Raw genomic sequence first — 19,871 nt, 5'->3', positions numbered from 1 at the left:
ATTATTATTTGTTTCTGTTTAAAAGGCATTAGTGGCCAAGACTCTGCAATTCTCTCTTTTACAGAAGTTCTTTTAGGGCTCAGTTTTTGGCTTTTTTTAAATAATAGGTAGGATATTTATTTGTTAAGTCTCTAGGGAATATATTGCAGATCCACATCTGGTGAGTGCTCTGCGGAAAACAAATTCTATTTCCTTAAGTTTCAAGGACTGATTAGCTACCCTTGAATTCTCAAGGGTCTGCAGGGGTCATCCAGTCCAACTCTAAATAGGCTTTGCATTTAAAAAACAGGCAGGGGCTTCCCCAGTGGTCCAGAGGTTCAGACTACATGCTTCCAAATGAAGGGGAGCAGGTTCGATTCCTGGTAGGGGAACTAAGATCCCACGTGCTGCGTGGCTTGGCCGCAAAAAAGAAATAGACCACCAGGCAGAAGAGTGTGTCATTGCCCTCTCCTCCCCGCTGCTGATGTGCTCAGGGTCTTCTGCATTTTGAGGTCTCCACCTAATGCATTTTAAGGCATTAGAAACAGAAAGAGAAAAATTACCCTGAGCAAGTCCATAATTCAAATGTTGCCAACACCTCAGCTTCAGGTACACTTTACCATTCCTCTTGATCTGTTAGCCACACATGGAGCTGCAAACAGAAAGCTGTGTCAAAGCTGAAGGTCTGATTCTTTGGGGAGCAAAGCCTGCGGAAGCAGCATCTCAGCTCATTCCTTGGTGGAGGAGAGCAGGAAACCAGAGGGAAAGGCAGGTAAGGAACGAGCAGGTGGAACTGTGTACGGTCGGAGTTTCTGGAAGGATTCCCAGATAAGGGAGGGGGCCCGAGAGCATTCAAACAACAGGGAGGAAGAAACCCAGAGGTTCTTTCCTCTGAGGCGACTCCAGTTCTAGAAGCACAAGGACCCAAGACACACTGATCGCTTTAGCTTAGAATTTTCAGACCTTTCACTTCCTGCCTCATGCTAGGTCGGGATGCCAGGTCTATGTGAAGACCATGTGAATATGGTGTAGCAGATTTTCTCAGGGGCTCTCTCAGCCTACTTTGGTTTAGATCATAATCATGAGGATGGATTATGTATGTGCTGATGTAGTGTACGGAAAATTAAAAATGCATGTTACAGGCTGACCTAAGTGCTCCTGTAGCTGGCTCCACATTTTTTTTTTGTTTCACAAACTCTTCTGTAGTTAATGTTAAGACTCTAAGGATTTCACATCATGTGCTATAGATGCAGCATAAATTAGAGAAATCAACCAAAAACATACTAAGGTGTCATGAGATTGTAGTTTTCCTGATTTAGCCTTTCATTCCCCCCCCACCTTTTTTAAAATTTTTTTTTGGTTGTAAGGGAAAATCATGCATCTATTAATCTTTTACCTGGAAACTTTAAAATGTGACAGATGTTGAGCTCATACAACACTGAGCTCTGGATCTTTTAAATATCACCATCTAGACTGATCCAGGATAAATCACTTCATCTCCTTAAACTTGAGTTTTCCTTTTGTTAAAGAAGCTGAACTTCCAGTCCTCCCATTCTATGACTGTATGATCACATCTCCTTTGTGCCCAGGATTGTACAAAGATTTTTGAGGACTCACTTGAGGATTGTATTTTAACTATTCTTTCTCCTTTGCAATTGAAGTGTATTTGACTTACAGTTTTATATTAGTTTCCTATATACGATGTAATGATTCAATGTTTCTATATGTTACAACATGATTATCACCATGTCTAATTACCATATGTCACCATACAGAGTTATTACAGTATTATTGACTGTATTTCCTATGCTGTACATTACATCTTTTATTTTGATTCATCTCATGACACATCTTAACATCTCTTATTTTGGATCTTCCCCTGAGGCCTCTGTGACACTGACTTCTCCCAACCTCCTCCTACCCCTGGCCGAAGTCAAGTTCGAAGTGGCTTACCAGCCTTGTCTCTTGGCTGCAACTGCCTTCCAATAGTCTCTCTGCTTCCACTGTTGCCTCCCTACAATCTGTTCATTACCCAGCACCAACATGATCTTTGGAAAAGGAAATCAGAACACATCTTTCTCCTGCCTTAGACCTTCCAATAGCTTCCTGACACCCTTGGAAATACAGATATATGTCTGCCTCAGGTCCTTTGCACTGGCTGTCTACTGGGAACACTCTTGTAGTCTTTATACAACTGGCCTTTTCACGTCCTAAAGAAAGGGCCATTTGCAAGCAAGTTGCAGCTCAAATATCCTTCCCGCAGGGAGGCCTTCCCTGACCCCTCCATCTAAAACAGCCATATCCTCTGCTTGATGTCAGAATGTCACGTGATTTTGTGATTTATATAGCAGATTTCACCTGACATTATCGTCTAACATATTTTAAATATTTTATTTATTATTTATCTGCTGCATTGGGTCTCAGTTACCTCATGTGAGGGCGCCCACCTGCGGTATGTGGATTCTTTGGTTGTGGCGGGTGGGCCACAGTCGCAGTGCATGGGCTTAGTTGCCTCACGGCATGTGGGATCTTAGGTCCCCAAGCAGGAATCGAACCTACACCCCCTAAATTGCAAGGTGGATTCTTAACCACTGGGCCATCAGGGAAGTCCCTGTATGCTGATTTTGTTTTGTCTGTCTCACCCCTGTAGCATGCCTGCTTCGTGGATGGGGCACTTTGTTCCCTTGTTCTCTATAGAGCAGAGTCTGGCATACACAGATTTGTAGGAGTGTTTGTAGAATAAGTAGATGAATGAATGGATGGTTGTCACAGGCAGGAAAACTACAGCGCAGGGAGGTTGTGGTCACATAGCCAATCACAAATGACAATCGGACTTGGGTAGCCTCATGTGTTTCCTTCCTCTAGGTTCTGCTGCCTTACAAAAAGCCTAATTTAGAAATAATTCATTCAATATTTATTTATTCACCAGCGATTTATTGAGCTCTTATCATGATTCTGACACTATTCTACATCAGTTGTTCTCAACCAGGAGCGATTTTGACCTTCTTGGAACATTTCTCAATGTCTAGAGACGTTATTGGTTGTTACAAGTGGGGTGGGGTGCTACTGGCATCAGAGGACTAGTGGGGACAGAGACCAGGGAAGCTGCAAAGTGCAGGACAGCCCCCCAGAACAAAGAGCTAGCCACCCCAATGCGTCAATCCTACTGAGAGTGGGAACCTCTGTTCTAGATGAACAGACAGGGATACCGCTCTCCTGGAGCTGATAATGTTATGGGGGAAACAGATGACAAATAGTACATTTCATATACCAATGAAAATCCATGTCAAAAAGTGATGTGATTGAAAAGAAAGCCAAGTCAGAACAGGATAAGGAGGAGGCTGGTAGGTGCTGTGGGTGGTGACAAGGTAAGAAGGGCTGTGATTTTAGCTTCTTGGGGAGATGAGTCAGGAAAGGAAATTTTGCCTCCAGAGGTTCAGCACTGTGACCTGGAATGAGCAGTCCTTGAGGTGCAGTCCAGGGCGCCAGCATATTGGCCGCTCCAGTTCAGAGGTCATCCACATGTAATAAAAATATAAAATGCTTGGGAACCAAGGGACATCTTAACCTCCAAATAGAAGCAGAGCAAACTGCCACAGGCTAGAAATAATTGTGGTTTTCTCTCCCTTTCAGGGGTGTTTAAATTCTCTTTCTCAGCACCTTTGTTGCTCCATCATCACTGGTATAGAACAGCGTTAATTTGATGCATTTTTTTATTGCTCATTGTCAGCCTCTCACTTTACTTTTAGAGCACAAATAATGTAACTTCAGCTGCTCTCAAGAGCATTGTGAGTCGCTTGATTGTACAGAGATTTCTGTTTATCTAGGTTGATTTGTAGGAACTTAACAGAAGCAAGTGTAGATTTTAGTATCTTGGGGAAGCTGCAGTAGTCGATGAAGTTAAAACGTGGGTCAATGAAATGGTTCTTACTATATGTATTTAATGTATGCGTGTGTAAGTATGTGGGCTTTCCTGGTGGTAAAGAATCTGCCTGCCAGTGCAGGAGACGTGGGTTTGATCCCTGGATCAGGAAGATCCTCTGGAGAAGGAAATGGCAGCCCACTCCAGTGTTCTTGCCTGGGAAATCCCGTGGACAGAGGAGCCTGCTGGGCTGCATTCCATGTGGTCGCAAAGAGTCAGACACAACTGAAGTGATTTAGCATGCACACACACACACATATAAGTGCATACATTGGCATCCGTTTAAGATTTTGCTAAGAAAATGGTAATTTGGAAGGCATACACTTGTTTTCTTGAACTCTCCTGGCTTCTTCACCACAATTCTTTACCGAGCATTGGCACATAGTAGGAACTCAACAAATGTTTGCTAAATGAATAAACCAACTGTAAAAATCAGTTTGGGATCGTTGAATTCTAAGTTATTTTTCCACATTTACACAGATTTATTTATGTTACTGAACCACAACTTAGTAAATATAGTAGCATATTCTTATGGCATTATCACTGTGACAGATTAATTTTCTATAAATCTGTTTTTTTTTTTAATTTTAAAATTGTTGCAAGGGATACGATTTGACTCATAGGGTTTCTGAATCTAGGAAAAATAAGACTCTTAGCAGTTAACGCTTTTCCCATATACCTTTAACCTAGGGAGGGGTTATTAGGCAAGAGAATAATGTCAGTAAGTGTTGATTCAGATGCATTTGCATTGACGGTGCTGAAGAAATTATGCACAGGGCGCCATTTTATTTTGGGCGCCCTTTTATTTTATAGAAGAACTTGTTGCCCAGTTCCCTGGATGTGTGTCCATTAAACACATTTTTTTTGCAGTGCTATTTCTTCACGATTGAGTTTGGCCTTTGCAAACAAGAAGGGCAGCTGCGGGCATATGGCGCTGGACTGCTTTCCTCCATTGGAGAATTAAAGGTATGAAGCTGTGAGCAAAATATCCTTCCCGAGCAAACTGGTTCAAGGTCACAGAAAATATTGATTCGTCTGTCTGAGTCTCTCTACTCACAGATACCCCATAAATATTTAGTACAGAGGACTTGGCACCTCATATGTGGGTGCTGACCTGACTTTTTACACTTTTGAAAATGGGTCATGCCTTTCTGGGTTTGTGGTGTGACTCAAATGGATGAGCAGCCATGTGCCCGAATCAACAGGAATGACAAATGTATGCTCAGATGTTGGGTAACAAATGACTGGCCTAAATATGGTGCTGAAAAGTGCGCACTGAGCTAGCAGTGATCCCACTGATATAAAATTTCTTTGTGAGGGTGGCTTGGCTACTCTCAATTCTGTCACCCCCATGGCTCCCATGGATTCCCTAGCATCTACTTTCCAAAGGGGATTTTGAGCTCATTTTAGCTTCTTCACAATTGATGTAAATTAAAATATTTATGGGCATGTACAATTTAAAAAAAAACACTTAAATGTACATGTGGTCAGAGAGGTATCTAACATGGGCAGTGATGCCTAATGGATGGTGTATATATATATATACTTTTTTTTTTTTGCCTTAAAATACAGTAGAATAATTTGTTCAGAAATGTTGAGGTCTGGGACATTCTGATCATTTAACTATTCTGGTTAATTAAGAATTTCTATCTGTATACCACTGGGGGATAGGAAGTTTTGATGAATTTAGAATGCATTGTGTTATCTAATCTGGAAATGGTACTGAAAATAATTTAATCTTTCTTTGATTACTCACACTGAGGTCAGGAGTATGAACAGTCCTAGGGTTTTTATTTTGAATATTGATATTCTTTATCCTTACAGGATATTTATTATCCTAGGATGTGTATGTTTACTAGAGCTTTTCAGATGTTTGTACTTTTGAAAAATGTGATTTAGCTGTAGTTTTATTCAGTCCACTCACTTTATGACTTCATTCAATTCTCAGATATTTGGTTGAGCACCTACTATGCACTGTGTACTTGGGCCAGGCATTGAGGATACAAAGACAGATAGTCATGATGAAGAATAAGAATATGAAAAAGATAACAGCTCTCTCAAAAGACACTTCAATAAACCTTAGAATTTAAGGTGAAACTTATTAACCCACTTAATTCTCCTAGCAACACAGTAGGATAAGTAACATCGTCATCACAGGTGAGGAACAGAGGGGTAAAGGTCAGTAAGGAGCGTGCTGAAGGTCCCACAGTTAGTGAGTGTCGGAGGTGGCCCCGAGCCCAGGCGGTGTGAGCTCCAGGATCTGAGCCCAGCACCTGGGGCCCCTGCTACAAGCAGGTAACGTTCTAGTGCAGGAGACGAACAACTGAGGTAACACAGACAGTGTGACGAATGCACCTGTCACATTTTTGGCCATGCTTGGGAAGCCTCCCTGATGAGGGTGCTGCCGCCTATGCGGATTCTGGAGGACTGGGAAGGATGACTCTGGAGGACTGGGAAGGATGACTCTGGAGGAGTGGGAAGGATGACTCTGGAGGACTGGGAAGGATGACCCCAGAGGAGTGGGAAGGATGACTCTGGAGGAGTGGGAAGGATGACTCTGGAGGACTGGGAAGGATGACTCTGGAGGAGTGGGAAGGATGACTCTGGAGGACTGGGAAGGATGACCCCAGAGGAGTGGGAAGGATGACTCTGGAGGAGTGGGAAGGATGACTCTGGAGGACTGGGAAGGATGACTCTGGAGGAGTGGGAAGGATGACTCTGGAGGACTGGGAAGGATGACCCCAGAGGAGTGGGAAGGATGACTCTGGAGGAGTGGGAAGGATGACTCTGGAGGACTGGGAAGGATGACTCTGGAGGAGTGGGAAGGATGACTCTGGAGGACTGGGAAGGATGACCCCAGAGGAGTGGGAAGGATGACTCTGGAGGAGTGGGAAGGATGACTCTGGAGGACTGGGAAGGATGACTCTGGAGGAGTGGGAAGGATGACTCTGGAGGACTGGGAAGGATGACCCCAGAGGAGTGGGAAGGATGACTCTGGAGGAGTGGGAAGGATGACTTTGGAGGACTGGGAAGGATGACTCTGGAGGAGTGGGAAGGATGACTCTGGAGGACTGGGAAGGATGACCCCAGAGGAGTGGGAAGGATGACTCTGGAGGACTAGGAAGGATGACCCCGGAGGAGTGGAAAGGATGACCCCCGAGGAGTGGGAAAGATGACTCTGGAGGAGTGGAAAGGATGACCCCTGAGGAGTGGGAAGGATGACTCTGGAGGAGTGGGAAGGATGACCCTGGAGGAGTGGGAAGGATGACCCCGGAGGAGTGGGAAGGATGACCCTGGAGGAGTGGGAAGGATGACCCCCGAGGAGTGGGAAAGATGGCTCTGGAGCAGTGGAAAGGATGACCCCCAGGAGTGGGAAGGATGACTCCGAAGGAGTGGGGACGATGACTCCAGAGGAGTGGGAAGGATGACTCCGGAGGAGAGGGGAGGATGACTTGGAGGAGTAGGAAAGGGAGGGGAGGTGCTGGATCAGCCCATAGACCGCGCCGTGAGTGTGCCCTCCTCAGAGCCTGGCCTGTTACGGGAGCTGTGAGGCCAGGCCTCTCTGGAACAGACGATAATATTCAACATAACAAAGGCCTGATATGATGTGGTGAAAAAAAATTTTTTTTCTAAGTTCTCAACAACAAAAACATCCATTTGGGGTTGATCTCAAAGCTCACAAGTCATAGTGTGATGTCATCTCCCTGTGTGACCCATGCCTTCTATAGACTCTTTCTTGATTTCCTAGAAAAAAGAATTAGTCAGAAAATGATGTAGCTCTTGAGTTACATCTATTTACATTCTTCTCAGAGGGCTTACAAATGACACCAGAAAAAAAAGGAAACAAATCTCTCATTGCCCCAACTTTTGTCAGGGTCCTCTGGTCTGGTTAACGAGGCATGTGTAGGCAGCACTCGGGTGAATCTGTTGTTTTTGTTTCCGTCGGTACGGATCGAGTCATCTGGAAATGGAAATCAGCCAGAAACATGGACACTGAAGGGCATTGTCTGCCGTGAATCTTCTTGTTCTGGTCCATCAGCTCTGGTCATTAGCATTCTTCCATTCCCATATTTCAACACTCCAACATCCCTATGATTGCTATTTGGACCATTTTTACAACTCAGAAATTCTTTCTCTCTGAAATGTCTTCTGACTGTTTGCAGAGAATACATAACACAAGAGCTTTCCCTGGTGTCTTAGCTTTGCCCTGCCCTTACCCCATCCCTGCTCACCTTGGCCTGAGTGTCTAGGGTCCTCTCCCAGCACTTGTGAATACATCTGTCCAACTTTTATTTGCATGAACAGATGACAGTTTTGAGCCCAGGTGGGGATAACTTTATTAACAGCATTATAATAATTCCTGTACAAATCTGCCTATTAATGCAGTTTTGAATGTGGTTACCTTTTGCGGTAAAATCTGGTTTTGCTGTTCCAGTTATAGTCCATTCTGGGTAAGTTGTCAGAAGTTTTGGTGTAGTCCTTCTAACTTTTACATAACTCTCCACAATTCTTCTTCTTTTCTTGAACTGGGCACATTTTAAAATGTGTGCTTTAAGAGGCTCGGTTTTCAGGAATAAATGTTGCACTTCAGAGTTGCCCAAGTACTTCCAAGCAGTGTCTCTATAGTTTGAAGGATACCTTTCATTTTTCCTTCGTATTTTTTGACAATGCTTATTTTTTATCTTTGAAGATATAAAGGAAATAAATATGGAAGTGCTTATAAAAACTACCATACATCTGCTAACTATAAAGGATATCAAAAACATCTCAGCAGTGATTGCTCTCCCTCTCTTGTTCTAGTCATTTTATCTGTGATGTGCTTTTAGGAATTCCAGAAGTGTACTTGGGAAGGACCTTTCCAAACCTTCATCGCTATGGGGAGCAGTTGATAATGAGCTAGATCATCTGGAAAACTGACTTTACAAAAGGTTGAAAATGGGATAATTCTTGCTGTTCACTCACAGTCTAGCATGTTTCTTTCCTTTTTCTATTCTTTTTCTATCTCAGAGTTGACTTAACTGTATGACTGTCATTTAAAAAATTTATTATTCACTCATTCCTTCACTTATTTTACTCAACAAGCTCAAAACTGAAAGTTTCAGTTTTCAAGAAAGTTTGTGTCTTTAGGGGATAAAATCTAAGAAAGGGGTGAACATGGGTCTTTGCTGAATCCAGTCCTCCTGGAGAAGCAACAGCGCAGGTTGTTCTTGTTAGGGGGTAAAGGACTGCTTGCTAGTTGATGAATTGACTGAATCTTATCTCAAAAAGTTTGCTGTCGTTAAGTTGTGTCTGACTCTTTGCGACCCCGTGAACTGCATTGCACCAGGCTTCCCTGTCCTTCACTATCCCCCGGAATTTGCTCAGAATCATGCCCATTGAGTCAGTGATGCCATCCAACCATCTTAATCCATCTCAAAAATGAAAGGTAATTTCTCCTTCCTTTTTGCAGGTAAGAGCATAAGTTCTTTGTTTCCTTAAGGGCAGAGATTATACTTTTTTTGGCAAATGGCATCTACCTCATAAGTGTCGCTGGAATATTACATACAAATACATTTGTTCTGCTTTTCAGGTTTTGACAAGGCTGGTGGTTTTTGAAAATTTAGTTACTATATTTTGGCTTTAGTTTTAGGATATCCTTGCATGGTGAATTTACGTAGCTGTTCATCAGCATTCCCAGAACAGCTTTATATTTACTACGATCATTTGTATTTACGGCCACTTGCAGCAACTCTGTGAGGTGATCAGAGGCTGGTCGTTACGGCCAGGCTGTGGAGGCGGCCCAGGGCCCCTGTGTGTTCCCCTGGGTCTTCCAGTGTGGCGGCGGGGTGGCTGGAGATAGGGCTCTGAGAGCCTCTGAGCTGCTCTGCCTGTACTGTGTTCAGACGGCTCCCAGCTCCCTTCCTCCCTTCCTCCTTCCTTTCCCGAAGCAGCACTGTTGGTAAGAACAGAGCAAAGATCAGACAGTGGGCGCTGGAGCAGGGTCTTTGGCTTTTACACAGGGATTTCTTGTTGAGGGAGTTTGTCCCAATGCCCCCTCCTGCCCCCGGAATCTTGTTCAAACTGCTGAAACTTTCAACATCACTGATAAAAAAGTGTGATATTCAGTTTGGCAGTAGGGATGTTGTGACCATGCTGTGCTCAGTTAGAAGGAAAAACATTTAAGGGGGGTTCAAAAAATACTATAGACATGCATACATACTTATTATATTATATGTTTGTTGTTCTGATGTAGGAAAAGATGATTGTAGTGTGAGTGTAAGGGTGTTTGTAAATTTTTATTTAGGATCTAGGGCCCAAACTACCTAGACTTCACACTTGAGTTTTTCCCCAACTTTAACCAGTCCTAATATAGAGGGTGAGGATCACAGGTTGACATCTAGAAGAGCTGAGATAATAACTCCGTGTTATTGCAAAGGCAGGTGGCTGGGAGGAAGGAAGATTTTAAGCTGATAAACTCAGGCCCGGCACAGTTGCGGTCTAGGACCTGGCAGTCTCATAGCTAGGGCCATGCATCTTTCTCGATGGTTCCAGAAGAGTTGCCCCAGTGCAAGAAGGTGTGGCTCACTGCATATGTACACCAGGCATCACTGGGAGCCTGAAGCAGCCGTGATAACTGAGTTTACAGAGTGCTTCCCACTTGCCCGACACTTCGCATGCATTTTTTCGTTTAATCCTTACCACATTCCCGGGTTATAGACACTGGAACTATTCCTGTTTTCCAGATGAACACTGGAATAGGCTTTCAGAGGTGGAATAACTCAGCGAAATTTTTGATGCTGAAAAGAAATTTCTATTTAAAAGACTGGAACAGGCAAAAAAAAAAAGTCTTAAATTAGTGCACTAAAGTCAGTTAATTGGTAATGGCCATCTCTGTTGGGGAGGGTGGGAAGACCATACCCAGGCCCAATGGGAAAGGCTGCTATGGTGAATTTATGTGGGTTGGGGTGGAGGGAGGGGACCATGGTACGAAGGCTGTGTATTTACCTGACCCAGAGATGGAACCCAGTTTCCCAGCATTGCAGTCAGTTTCTTTACCATCTGAACCACCAGGGAAGCCCTGTGTATGACAGGCCCTGTTAGAACCATATTGCAAGAAGAGCTTTAGAGTTCAGGTAGATACAATCTTTGCAGTTTCTCAAAGAGGAAAATGCATCCTAACCTGGGGAATTTTCACTCATCTGGTAAACCTTTGGGACAGCTATGTTTAGAATCCAGGTCTCCTGGCTCCTAGTCCTGTGTGCCTTTTGCCCTGTGGATAAATCCAAAACAGCCCTTTGAGAGAGGATGTAGATGAGAGGAGGTGATTCTCAAGCATTCCTGCACTTTAAAAATGGCTTCAGAGTAAAAAGCTCTCAGCCAGATTCTCTCAGCATTAGAAAGCCTCTCTCTGCAGGAAATTGGATTAATTTTTGCAGACTTCAGGATATCAGACTCTTAACACTTTGGAAAGGATTCACCACAGAGCTCCCTGGGGACACCAAGCAGTTTGGCTGTATGTTTACAGAGAATCGACTCTGGACACAGAGGAGAGAGTGTGAAACTTGTTCCCTAAGACCAAGGTGGCTTACAGAGAGATGTGGATAGGAGTTGAGAAGCAAACTCAGTAGGCCTTTGCTCCACTGAGCAGTGGAACCAGTGGAGACGTGACCGATATTCTATAAGCCTTGAGCTGTGCTTTAGTTTCCCGAAGCAGGGGCCCTTCATGGGCTGCATGGATGTGCCTGGAGGTCATCACACAGAACTTCCCACTAGTAAGTGAGACATTTATTGGTGTGATTGCCACCTCCTTTGTTGGCCTCACTCAGTGGCTGCTTCCCCAACTCTGGACTCTTCATTTTCCAGGCTAATCCTTGGGTACTATTATCATCCCTGTATTTTTAACAGCCACAGGGGAGAACTGGTCTCATACTCCACGGACGGAGCGGTCCCCAACATATAACCAGCTGTTGGATGCAGCAGGATCTTGAGGATAGACTACATTGTTGAAAGCTTAGAACAATGAACTTCCAGTTGTCCTTTTGATGATTGTATTAGTCAAGTGTGAGATATCTTAGCTAATGGTCTTTGCTTCAAATCATATGCTGTGAATGCACTGACTTCTCTTAGAGGCAGAGCACCTTGCCTTCTGGGCTTTTTCTTGGTCTACTCTCATCTCGTTTATCTGTTAAAATGATGAGATGAGCTCATTTGAGTATCTAGTAGAATCATCATATGACACATTTTTCTAAAACTACACTAATTTTGATCTCTGTTATTGTATACCAGAGGCATTCTCTACACGTGGTGACTGCTAAAGGTCCTCCGGTCCTGTTGCAGCCAAGGTCTGTCACATTGCAGACCTAGGTTGATAAGTTTCCTCCTCTTCCCTTGCTTGTCCTTGGCCCAGTGAGAAGTCTGGCTCAGCGGGGAGCCCCAAGGGGGCCGTGCCCTGAACTTTCACACAGCCTGTTCTGCTACCTCTCTGCCCGTGCACCTCAATGCGAGTGTGGGAACATGCAAGCATCGGGGACACTAAGGCAGGCACTGTCTTCCTTTTTGTATGTACCGATGGATAAATGGACAGTTAGAGCAACATACTAAATAAAATGCACGCAGATTGTATGGTTGCAAAGAAAGCAACTTCTAGTTCCAGAAATCATGGGGGACCAATAGGAGGCCTATTCTTTGCAGAGGAGCAACAGTTCAGTTCAGTTCAGTCACTCAGTCATGTCCTACTCTTTGCAACCCCATGAACCACAGCATGCCAGGCCTCCCTGTCCATCACCAACTCCCGGAGTCCACCCAAACCCATGTCCATTGAGTCAGTGATGCCATCCAACAATCTCATCCTCTGCCATCCCCTTCTCCTCCTGCCCTCAATCTTTCCCAGCATCAGGGTCTTTTCAAATGAGTCAGCTCTTCGCATCAGGTGGCCAAAGTATTGGAGTTTCAGCTTCAAAATCAGTCCTTCCAATGAACACCCGGGACTGATCTCCTTTAGGATGGAGATCAGTGGAGAAATAACTCCAGAAAGAATGAAGGGATGCAGCCAAAGCGAAAACACCACCCAGTTGTGGATGTGACTGGTGATAGAAGCAAGGTTCGATGCTGTAAAGAGCAATATTGCATAGGAACCTGGAATGTTAGGTCCATGAATCAAGGCAAATTGGAAGTGGTCAAAGAGGAGATGGCAAGAGTGAACATTGCCATTCTAGGAATCAGTGAACTAAGATCGACTGGAATGGGTGAATTTAACTCAGATGACCATTATGTCTACTACTGTGGGCAAGAATCCCTTAGAAGAAATGGAGTAGCCATCATAGTCAACAAAAGAGGCCAAAATGCAGTACTTGGATGCAATCTCAAAAACGACAGAATGATCTCTGTTTGTTTCCAAGGCAAACCATTCAATATCACGGTAATCCAAGTCTATGCCCCAACCAGTAGTGCTGAAGAAGCTGAAGTTGAACAGTTCTATGAGGACCTACGAGACCTTCTAGAAGTAACACCCCCCAAAGATGTCTTTTTCATTATAGGGGACTGGAATGCAAAAGTAGGAAGTCAAGAAACACCTGGAGTAACAGGCAAATTTGGCCTTTGAGTACAGAATGAAGCAGGGCAAAGGCTAATAGAGTTTTGTCAAGAAAACACACTGGTCATAGCAAACACCCTCTTCCAACAACACAAGGGAAGGCTCTACAAATGGACATCACCAGATGGTCGACACCGAAATCAGATTGATTATATTCTTTGCAGCCAAAGATGGAGAAGCTCTATACAGTCAGCAAAAACAAGACTGGGAGCTGACTATGGCTCAGATCTTGAACTCCTTATTGCCAAATTCAGACTGAAATTGAAGAAAGTGGAGAAAACCACTAGACCATTCAGGTATGACCTAAATCAAATCCTTTATGACTATACAGTGGAAGTGAGAAATAGATTTAAGGGACTAGATCTGATAGACAGAGTGCCTGAAGAGCAATGGACGGAGGTTCATGACATTGTACAGGAGACAGGAATCAAAACCATCCCCAAGAGGAGCAACAACTCTCATCAAAGCACATTTTATTTCTTGAAACTGTGAAGTCGTTTTAAAAATGTGGACAGAATTATTAGTCATGTGGAACCCCGAATCCCCTGATGTTCGCTGCACTGCCTTGAATATAGCACAAATGCATGTGCTGGTGTAGTGACCTTCCGCATATAATGAAGTTGTTCTGTGGGCCAAGAAAAAGATTAGTTCATTCGATGGGGCCCTGTGCATTCCCTGATTCACATCTGCATTGATCTGGACAATGGGACTTGGCGGGAAAGCAAATCTCACCCAGGGTAGGACCGTGTGCCCTTTCTCTCACCCGTCAGTCCTTGGGTTCACTATTGTATTTTCACACTTAGGAAACCACAGCCTTCTTCATAGAAGGCTACAAATCATTCCAAGCATTGTGAAATTGTTGCGGGAATGCACCAGGAATATTGAACAGGAAAGGTTTTTCAGTGTTTCTCTGGGAAAACCTTAGCAGTTACAGATTGAGAAGTGCTTTGGGTGGACCAGAGGCTGGAATAGAGTGTCTTCAGAAATCAGCCAGCCCAGACTGCTCATGGACACTCAGGAAATGGAGACCCAGAGAGGTGAAATCATCTGCCAAGGTTACCCAGTTAGCAGCAACGCCTGGACTAGAGTCCAGGTTTTCTCTTCTTTCTTTCTCTGTGATTCACCACTTATTCTTATTTATTTATTTTATTGGAGACTAAACGCGTCACAGGATTGAGCTGGTTTCTGCTGGACAGCAGTGTGAATCAGCTTGCTCTCGCTTGCTCTCTCTCTCTCTCTTGCTCTGTCTCTCACTCTCTCGCTCTCTCTCTCTCTATTCATAAACACACACACACACACACACACTCTCTCTCTCTCTCTTTCTCCCTCCTGAGCATCCCTCGCACCTCCCCACCCCATGCCCACTAGCTATTTATTTCACACATGGTGGTGTATACATGCCGATTCCAACTCCCAAGTCATCCCACCCTTTCAGTCCCCTCTGTGTCCACAAGTCCAGTCTCCATGCGTCTCCATTCCTGCCCTGCGAATAGGTTTTCTAACTCTCAGTTCAAGGCTGTTTCTGCTACCTTTTCTCTCTCTGCCTCTCTCTCCCAACCAGTTTATCATTTAAATTAAGAAGGAAAGAATCTAAAGGGGTGTTCCTCAAAATATAATTTACAACCACCTGTCTGAATCACCGTGGATGCCTTTCAAATGCAGACTTCTGGGATTTATCCAGATCTTCCAAATAAAACTGAGGCCTGGGTTTCTGCATTTTCTACAGGCTCCTCAGTGGTCTCAGGCACATTCTGTGTGAGAACCACAGATCCAGGGGCTATATGCACGCAGGTGGCAGGAAATGAGTGCTAACTTTTAGCATCACTGGATTTATCCTGAATACGACCATTCATCGTTGCTTGCTGTTCTTAGCGTCAGTCATGGAGTGACCCGAACAGGGCTGATGATGGTTCGCAGAGGACCTGCATTAGCTTTCCTGTGTCCGTCTTGTCTGCTCTGAGCATAAATATAGCTGTTAATATTAGCTCTTTTTTTTTTCCCACCTGGCAATATTTATCTACTGTATATTGCTCTGCTGTGCTTGAGGGAAGGTAAAGGAATGCTTTGCATGTATCCTCAAATATTCAGGCCCACTCCAGCCTCTGCTGAATCATAGTACCTGGCCTCAGAATGTCTCACAGTGAGTCCACAAATAGTTCAGTCAGAGTCCCAATTACCTCTGCACGCAGGTAATTATTACTTCTGCCATTTAAGGGAAATTCCAGTCCATTGCTTATAGCAATAAATTTAAGACCATATTTGTTCTCTCTCCTGTTTCTATTCATAGCATAGATTTAAAATTTCATTTCGGTGGAGTTGGGCTTCCCAGGTGACGCAGTGGTAAAGAATCTGCCTGCCAACGCAGGAGATGCAGGAGAGGCAGTTTTGGTCCCTGGGTCAGGAAGATCCCCTGGAGGAGGAAATGACAGCCCACTCCAGTGTTCTTGCCTGGGAAATCCTATGAACAGAGGAGCCTGGTGGGCTACAGACCATGGGGTCACAGAGTCTGACATGACCATGCACGCATGCATGTTCTGTGGGGTTCCAGCTCTGAACAGTCTTTCAGTATGAATTTGGTTAATAGTTAATAAAATAATACCGTTATCTCCTTTTTGTCCCCTCAGTTACTAAGGGACTTCAAAACAACCAACCAACCAAACAAAACCCTTCACAGCCCGTTTCTTCTGCCTCGGGGAGAGTTCCCCATGCCATGGTGGATGAGTGACTGGGCAGCTCTGTGGGGAGAGTCCCCATGCCACAGTGGATGAGTGACTGGGCAGTTCTTTGGGGAGAGTCCCCATGCCACAGTGGATGACTGGGCAGTTCTGTGGGGAGAGTCCCCCTGCCACGGTGGATGAGTGACTGGGCAGCTCTGTGGGGAGAGTCCGCATGCCATGGTGGATGCATACCTGGGCACTTCTGTGGGGAGAGTCCCCATGCCACGGTGGATGAGTGACTGGGCAATTCTGTGGGGAGAGTCCCCATGCCATGGTGGATGATACCTGGGCAGTTCTGTGGGGAGATTCCCCATGCCATGATGGGTGACTGGGCAGCTCTGTGGGGAGAGTCCCCTTGCCATGGTGGATGAGTGACTGGGCATTTCTATGGGGAGATTCCCCATGCCACGGTGGATGAGTGACTGGGCACTTCTGTGGGGAGAGTCCCCATGCCACGGTGGATGACTGGGCAGTTCTGTGGGAGAGTCCCCCTGCCACGGTGGATGAGTGACTGGGCAGCTCTGTGGGGAGAGTCCGCATGCCATGGTGGATGAGTGACCGGGCAGTTCTGTGGGGAGGGTCCCCCTGCCATGGTGGATGATACCTGGGCAGTTCTGTGGGGAGAGTCCGTATGCCACGGTGGATGATACCTGGGCACTTCTGTGGGGAGAGTCCCCATGCCACGGTGGATGAGTGACCGGGCAGTTCTATGGGAGGACTGAGCTGCTCTGGAGGAGTGTGAGCTGGCGGCAGTCTCATCCGGGACTTTAACAGGTTTCATGGTGTGTTTTGCAGCATGCTCTTTCTGACAAGGCTTGTGTGAAAGTCTTTGACCCAAAGACAACCTGCTTGCAGGAATGCCTTATCACCACCTTCCAGGAAGCCTACTTTGTTTCAGAAAGTTTTGAAGAAGCCAAAGAAAAGATGAGGTAAATTTCTTTTGCTTCCATCTGGAGAACATGACTTTTTATTTTGCTGGCTCTGTTCCTTCCTAATATCTGTCTCTTGAACCTGTGAGGATTGATCCCATATTCTTCTCTGTTCTGTTTATTTTGCAGGGACTTCGCAAAGTCAATTACCCGTCCCTTCTCAGTCTACTTCAATCCCTACACTCAGAGTATTGAAATTCTGAAAGACACCAGGAGTATTGAGAATGTGGTGCAGGACCTCCGCAGCGATTTGAACACCGTGTGTGATGCCTTGAACAAAATGAACCAGTATCTGGGGATTTGATGCCTGGGACCCGTGTCACTGCCAGCATGATGTTTCGGGGGCTTAACAACAATTCAGTGTCATATAACACCAATAGCTTTCTGTGTCATGGCTTGGCTAGTAAGCACGCAGTTCTGTGTATTCCTACCTACTTGTAACTTACTGTGATAATGTGTGAAACACCATAAAGAGCCCAATGGTAGAGAGCCACTCATTATATGAAGCAGGTTTAAATGTCTTAAATAAATTTGACGTTCCAGCTTAGTGTCCTTAGCCAAACTGCAGCTGTTGAAAATTGGTAACAAATAGCCCTCTTCTGACTCTAGCTTGTGACCTTTCCTTTCTCAGATCCCAGCCTTTCCTTTGTGTTCACTAGATACAATGAAAATAGCAGTGAGACTGTTTATTTTCTCCAGTGTGAGTGTTTTCACAGCACTATTTGAGATAAACCCAGAATTGTATGAAACTTCTTATCACCTTACTAAAAGATTCAGTATTTTCTTTAAAAATGGATAGTGAACACACTAGTTGGAATGGTTTTCAGGATGATTATTTATACAATGTAAGAAAAGTGAACTTTTCACACATAGAATATGTAGGTTGCATTGACCTTGTGGAGACTGAGTTGTGGCAAGCTTCCCAAAGTATTTTGGAAGAAAATCCTTCCAGGGTGGACATTAGGAAAGACTAAACAGTAGAGAATAAATCTTGGGACTGTGAATTTTATGCTGGAATAAAGTGACTATTCTGCTCAGGTGTTTAACCCATTTCTCTTGGAGAATAACAATTTTCACAGAGCTTTGATTTCTGGTGCAGAAACTGAGTCACAGAGAGTTAAGTGATTTGCTCAGAGTAGCAGTTAGCCATGCATCCATGTGAACAGCCGCTCACATCTCACTTTTGGATTGCTAAGACATTCAGCTTGGTGTATGTGTGTAATTTATGACGTGTAGTCACAGAAGGGAAAGTAATGCTTATCGGAACTAATGTTATCAGTAAACAGGGCTTGGCTTGTGATCAAGGATTGACAACAGTACAGATGTTTCCCCTCACAACCCCAAATCAGGCTAGGTCTCTGGGAGTCCGGCCACTTGTCCAAAGTTTGGGCAAATTTAGGTCAATGGTAGTGATGTAGCCCAGGAAGGAAATCTAGGGAAGAGGGGATGTATGTGTACATAGAGCCGATTCACTGCTGTATCGCGGTGACTGACAGAACATGGCGAAGTGACCGCCCTCCAGCAGCGGGAAGGGAACGCTGCGCTGCAGGCCTGTCATCCCTTGCTTATAGTCAGGTGATCAAGTGAACAAATAACTGCTGAATGAGTGAATGAATTTTAGCTTCTGACTCCCTTAACAAATGCAATCATCGTTCCTCTAGTCTGCTTTAGTAGCACAGAATACTGGGTGGGGGAAAGAGAGGATGAGAAAAAGGAGAGAAGAGTAAGATGACAGAATAACTTTTAAGGTAGCAATTCTCAAATATTTACTTCCAAGGATTTTCTTTAAATAGGAAATTGCATAAAATTTCAAACTAACTCATACTGTTGCATGGCCTGTTACAAGTCAGAAATTTTGGGACTAAATATATTCAGGAAGAATATGAGAAAATTAAAATACACATCAGAGTGAGGTAAAATTACAATGAGAAATCAGACATTTGACTCTTGGTTATCTTGATGATTGAGGCTCTTTCATTTTTGAAGGATTCTCAAAACAGTGGAGTTTTTTTTTTTTTCCATTTATTTTTATTAGTTGGAGGCTAATTACTTTACAATATTGTAGTGGTTTTTGCCATACATTGACATGAATCAGCCATGGATTTACATGTGTTCCCCATCCCGATCCCCCCTCCCACCTCCCTCCCCATCCCATCCCTCTGGGTCATCCCAGTGCACCAGCCCCCGAGCACTTGTCTCATGCATCCAACCTGGACTGGCGATCTGTTTCACACTTGATAATATACATGTTTCGATGCTGTCCTCTCAGATCTGAGAATGGAGTTTTTGAGAAGGGATTTGATGGTTAGAATGTTAGAATCATGCAGTTTAAATGCTGTTTGAGCTGAAAGAGTAGTGCCTTGAAAAATTATCAGTGGTAGAGAAATGATGAGCAAGCTGGGCCCAAATAAAAGGATCTGAAATGATCAAGTAGTTGTAAATTCCAATCATTTTCTAAATCCATAAAGACCTAATTTCTTACATCTTGCTTTGCTAGATCTACATGACCCTGAATAATTATTTATAAATACTAATCTAGAATGATAACCCAGAACAATGAGTCCAGAAATTTCCCATAAACAGTTAAGAGAGACTAGGAACAGTAAGAAATTTCCAGAACTGGTTGCTGAATTTTCTCAAAGGAGAAAATTGGCTAAGAAACTCTTCATGTCTGCTTTTGCTGTTGTTCCCATAATTTGGTGTTGCTTTAGATAATATTTTACCTTTTGCAGCAACAAGGATGACTTGGAGGG

At 44.3% G+C, this 19,871-nt stretch overlaps 1 protein-coding gene across 3 annotated transcripts in view; it reads left to right on the top strand.

The window, feature by feature from the left end:
• TPH2 (tryptophan hydroxylase 2) overlaps positions 1–19,186 on the top strand; it is a 116,781-nt gene extending 97,595 nt beyond the window's left edge. For all 3 annotated transcript variants that reach the window (XM_043447290.1, XM_043447289.1, XM_043447291.1), the window contains 3 exons: positions 4,772–4,867; positions 16,985–17,118; positions 17,248–19,186. In XM_043447290.1, coding sequence (XP_043303225.1) covers positions 4,772–4,867; positions 16,985–17,118; positions 17,248–17,422 — 405 coding nt within the window. In that variant the 3' untranslated portion in view covers positions 17,423–19,186. The remainder of the gene's footprint in view (positions 1–4,771; positions 4,868–16,984; positions 17,119–17,247) is intronic.
• Positions 19,187–19,871: the final 685 nt, after the last annotated feature.

This window comes from Cervus canadensis, chromosome 25 (genome assembly GCF_019320065.1).
Source record: "Cervus canadensis isolate Bull #8, Minnesota chromosome 25, ASM1932006v1, whole genome shotgun sequence".
Taxonomy (NCBI): Eukaryota; Metazoa; Chordata; class Mammalia; order Artiodactyla; family Cervidae; genus Cervus; species Cervus canadensis.
The sequence above is the reverse complement of the archived record's forward strand: the minus strand, read 5'-3'. Positions and strand labels throughout refer to the sequence as shown.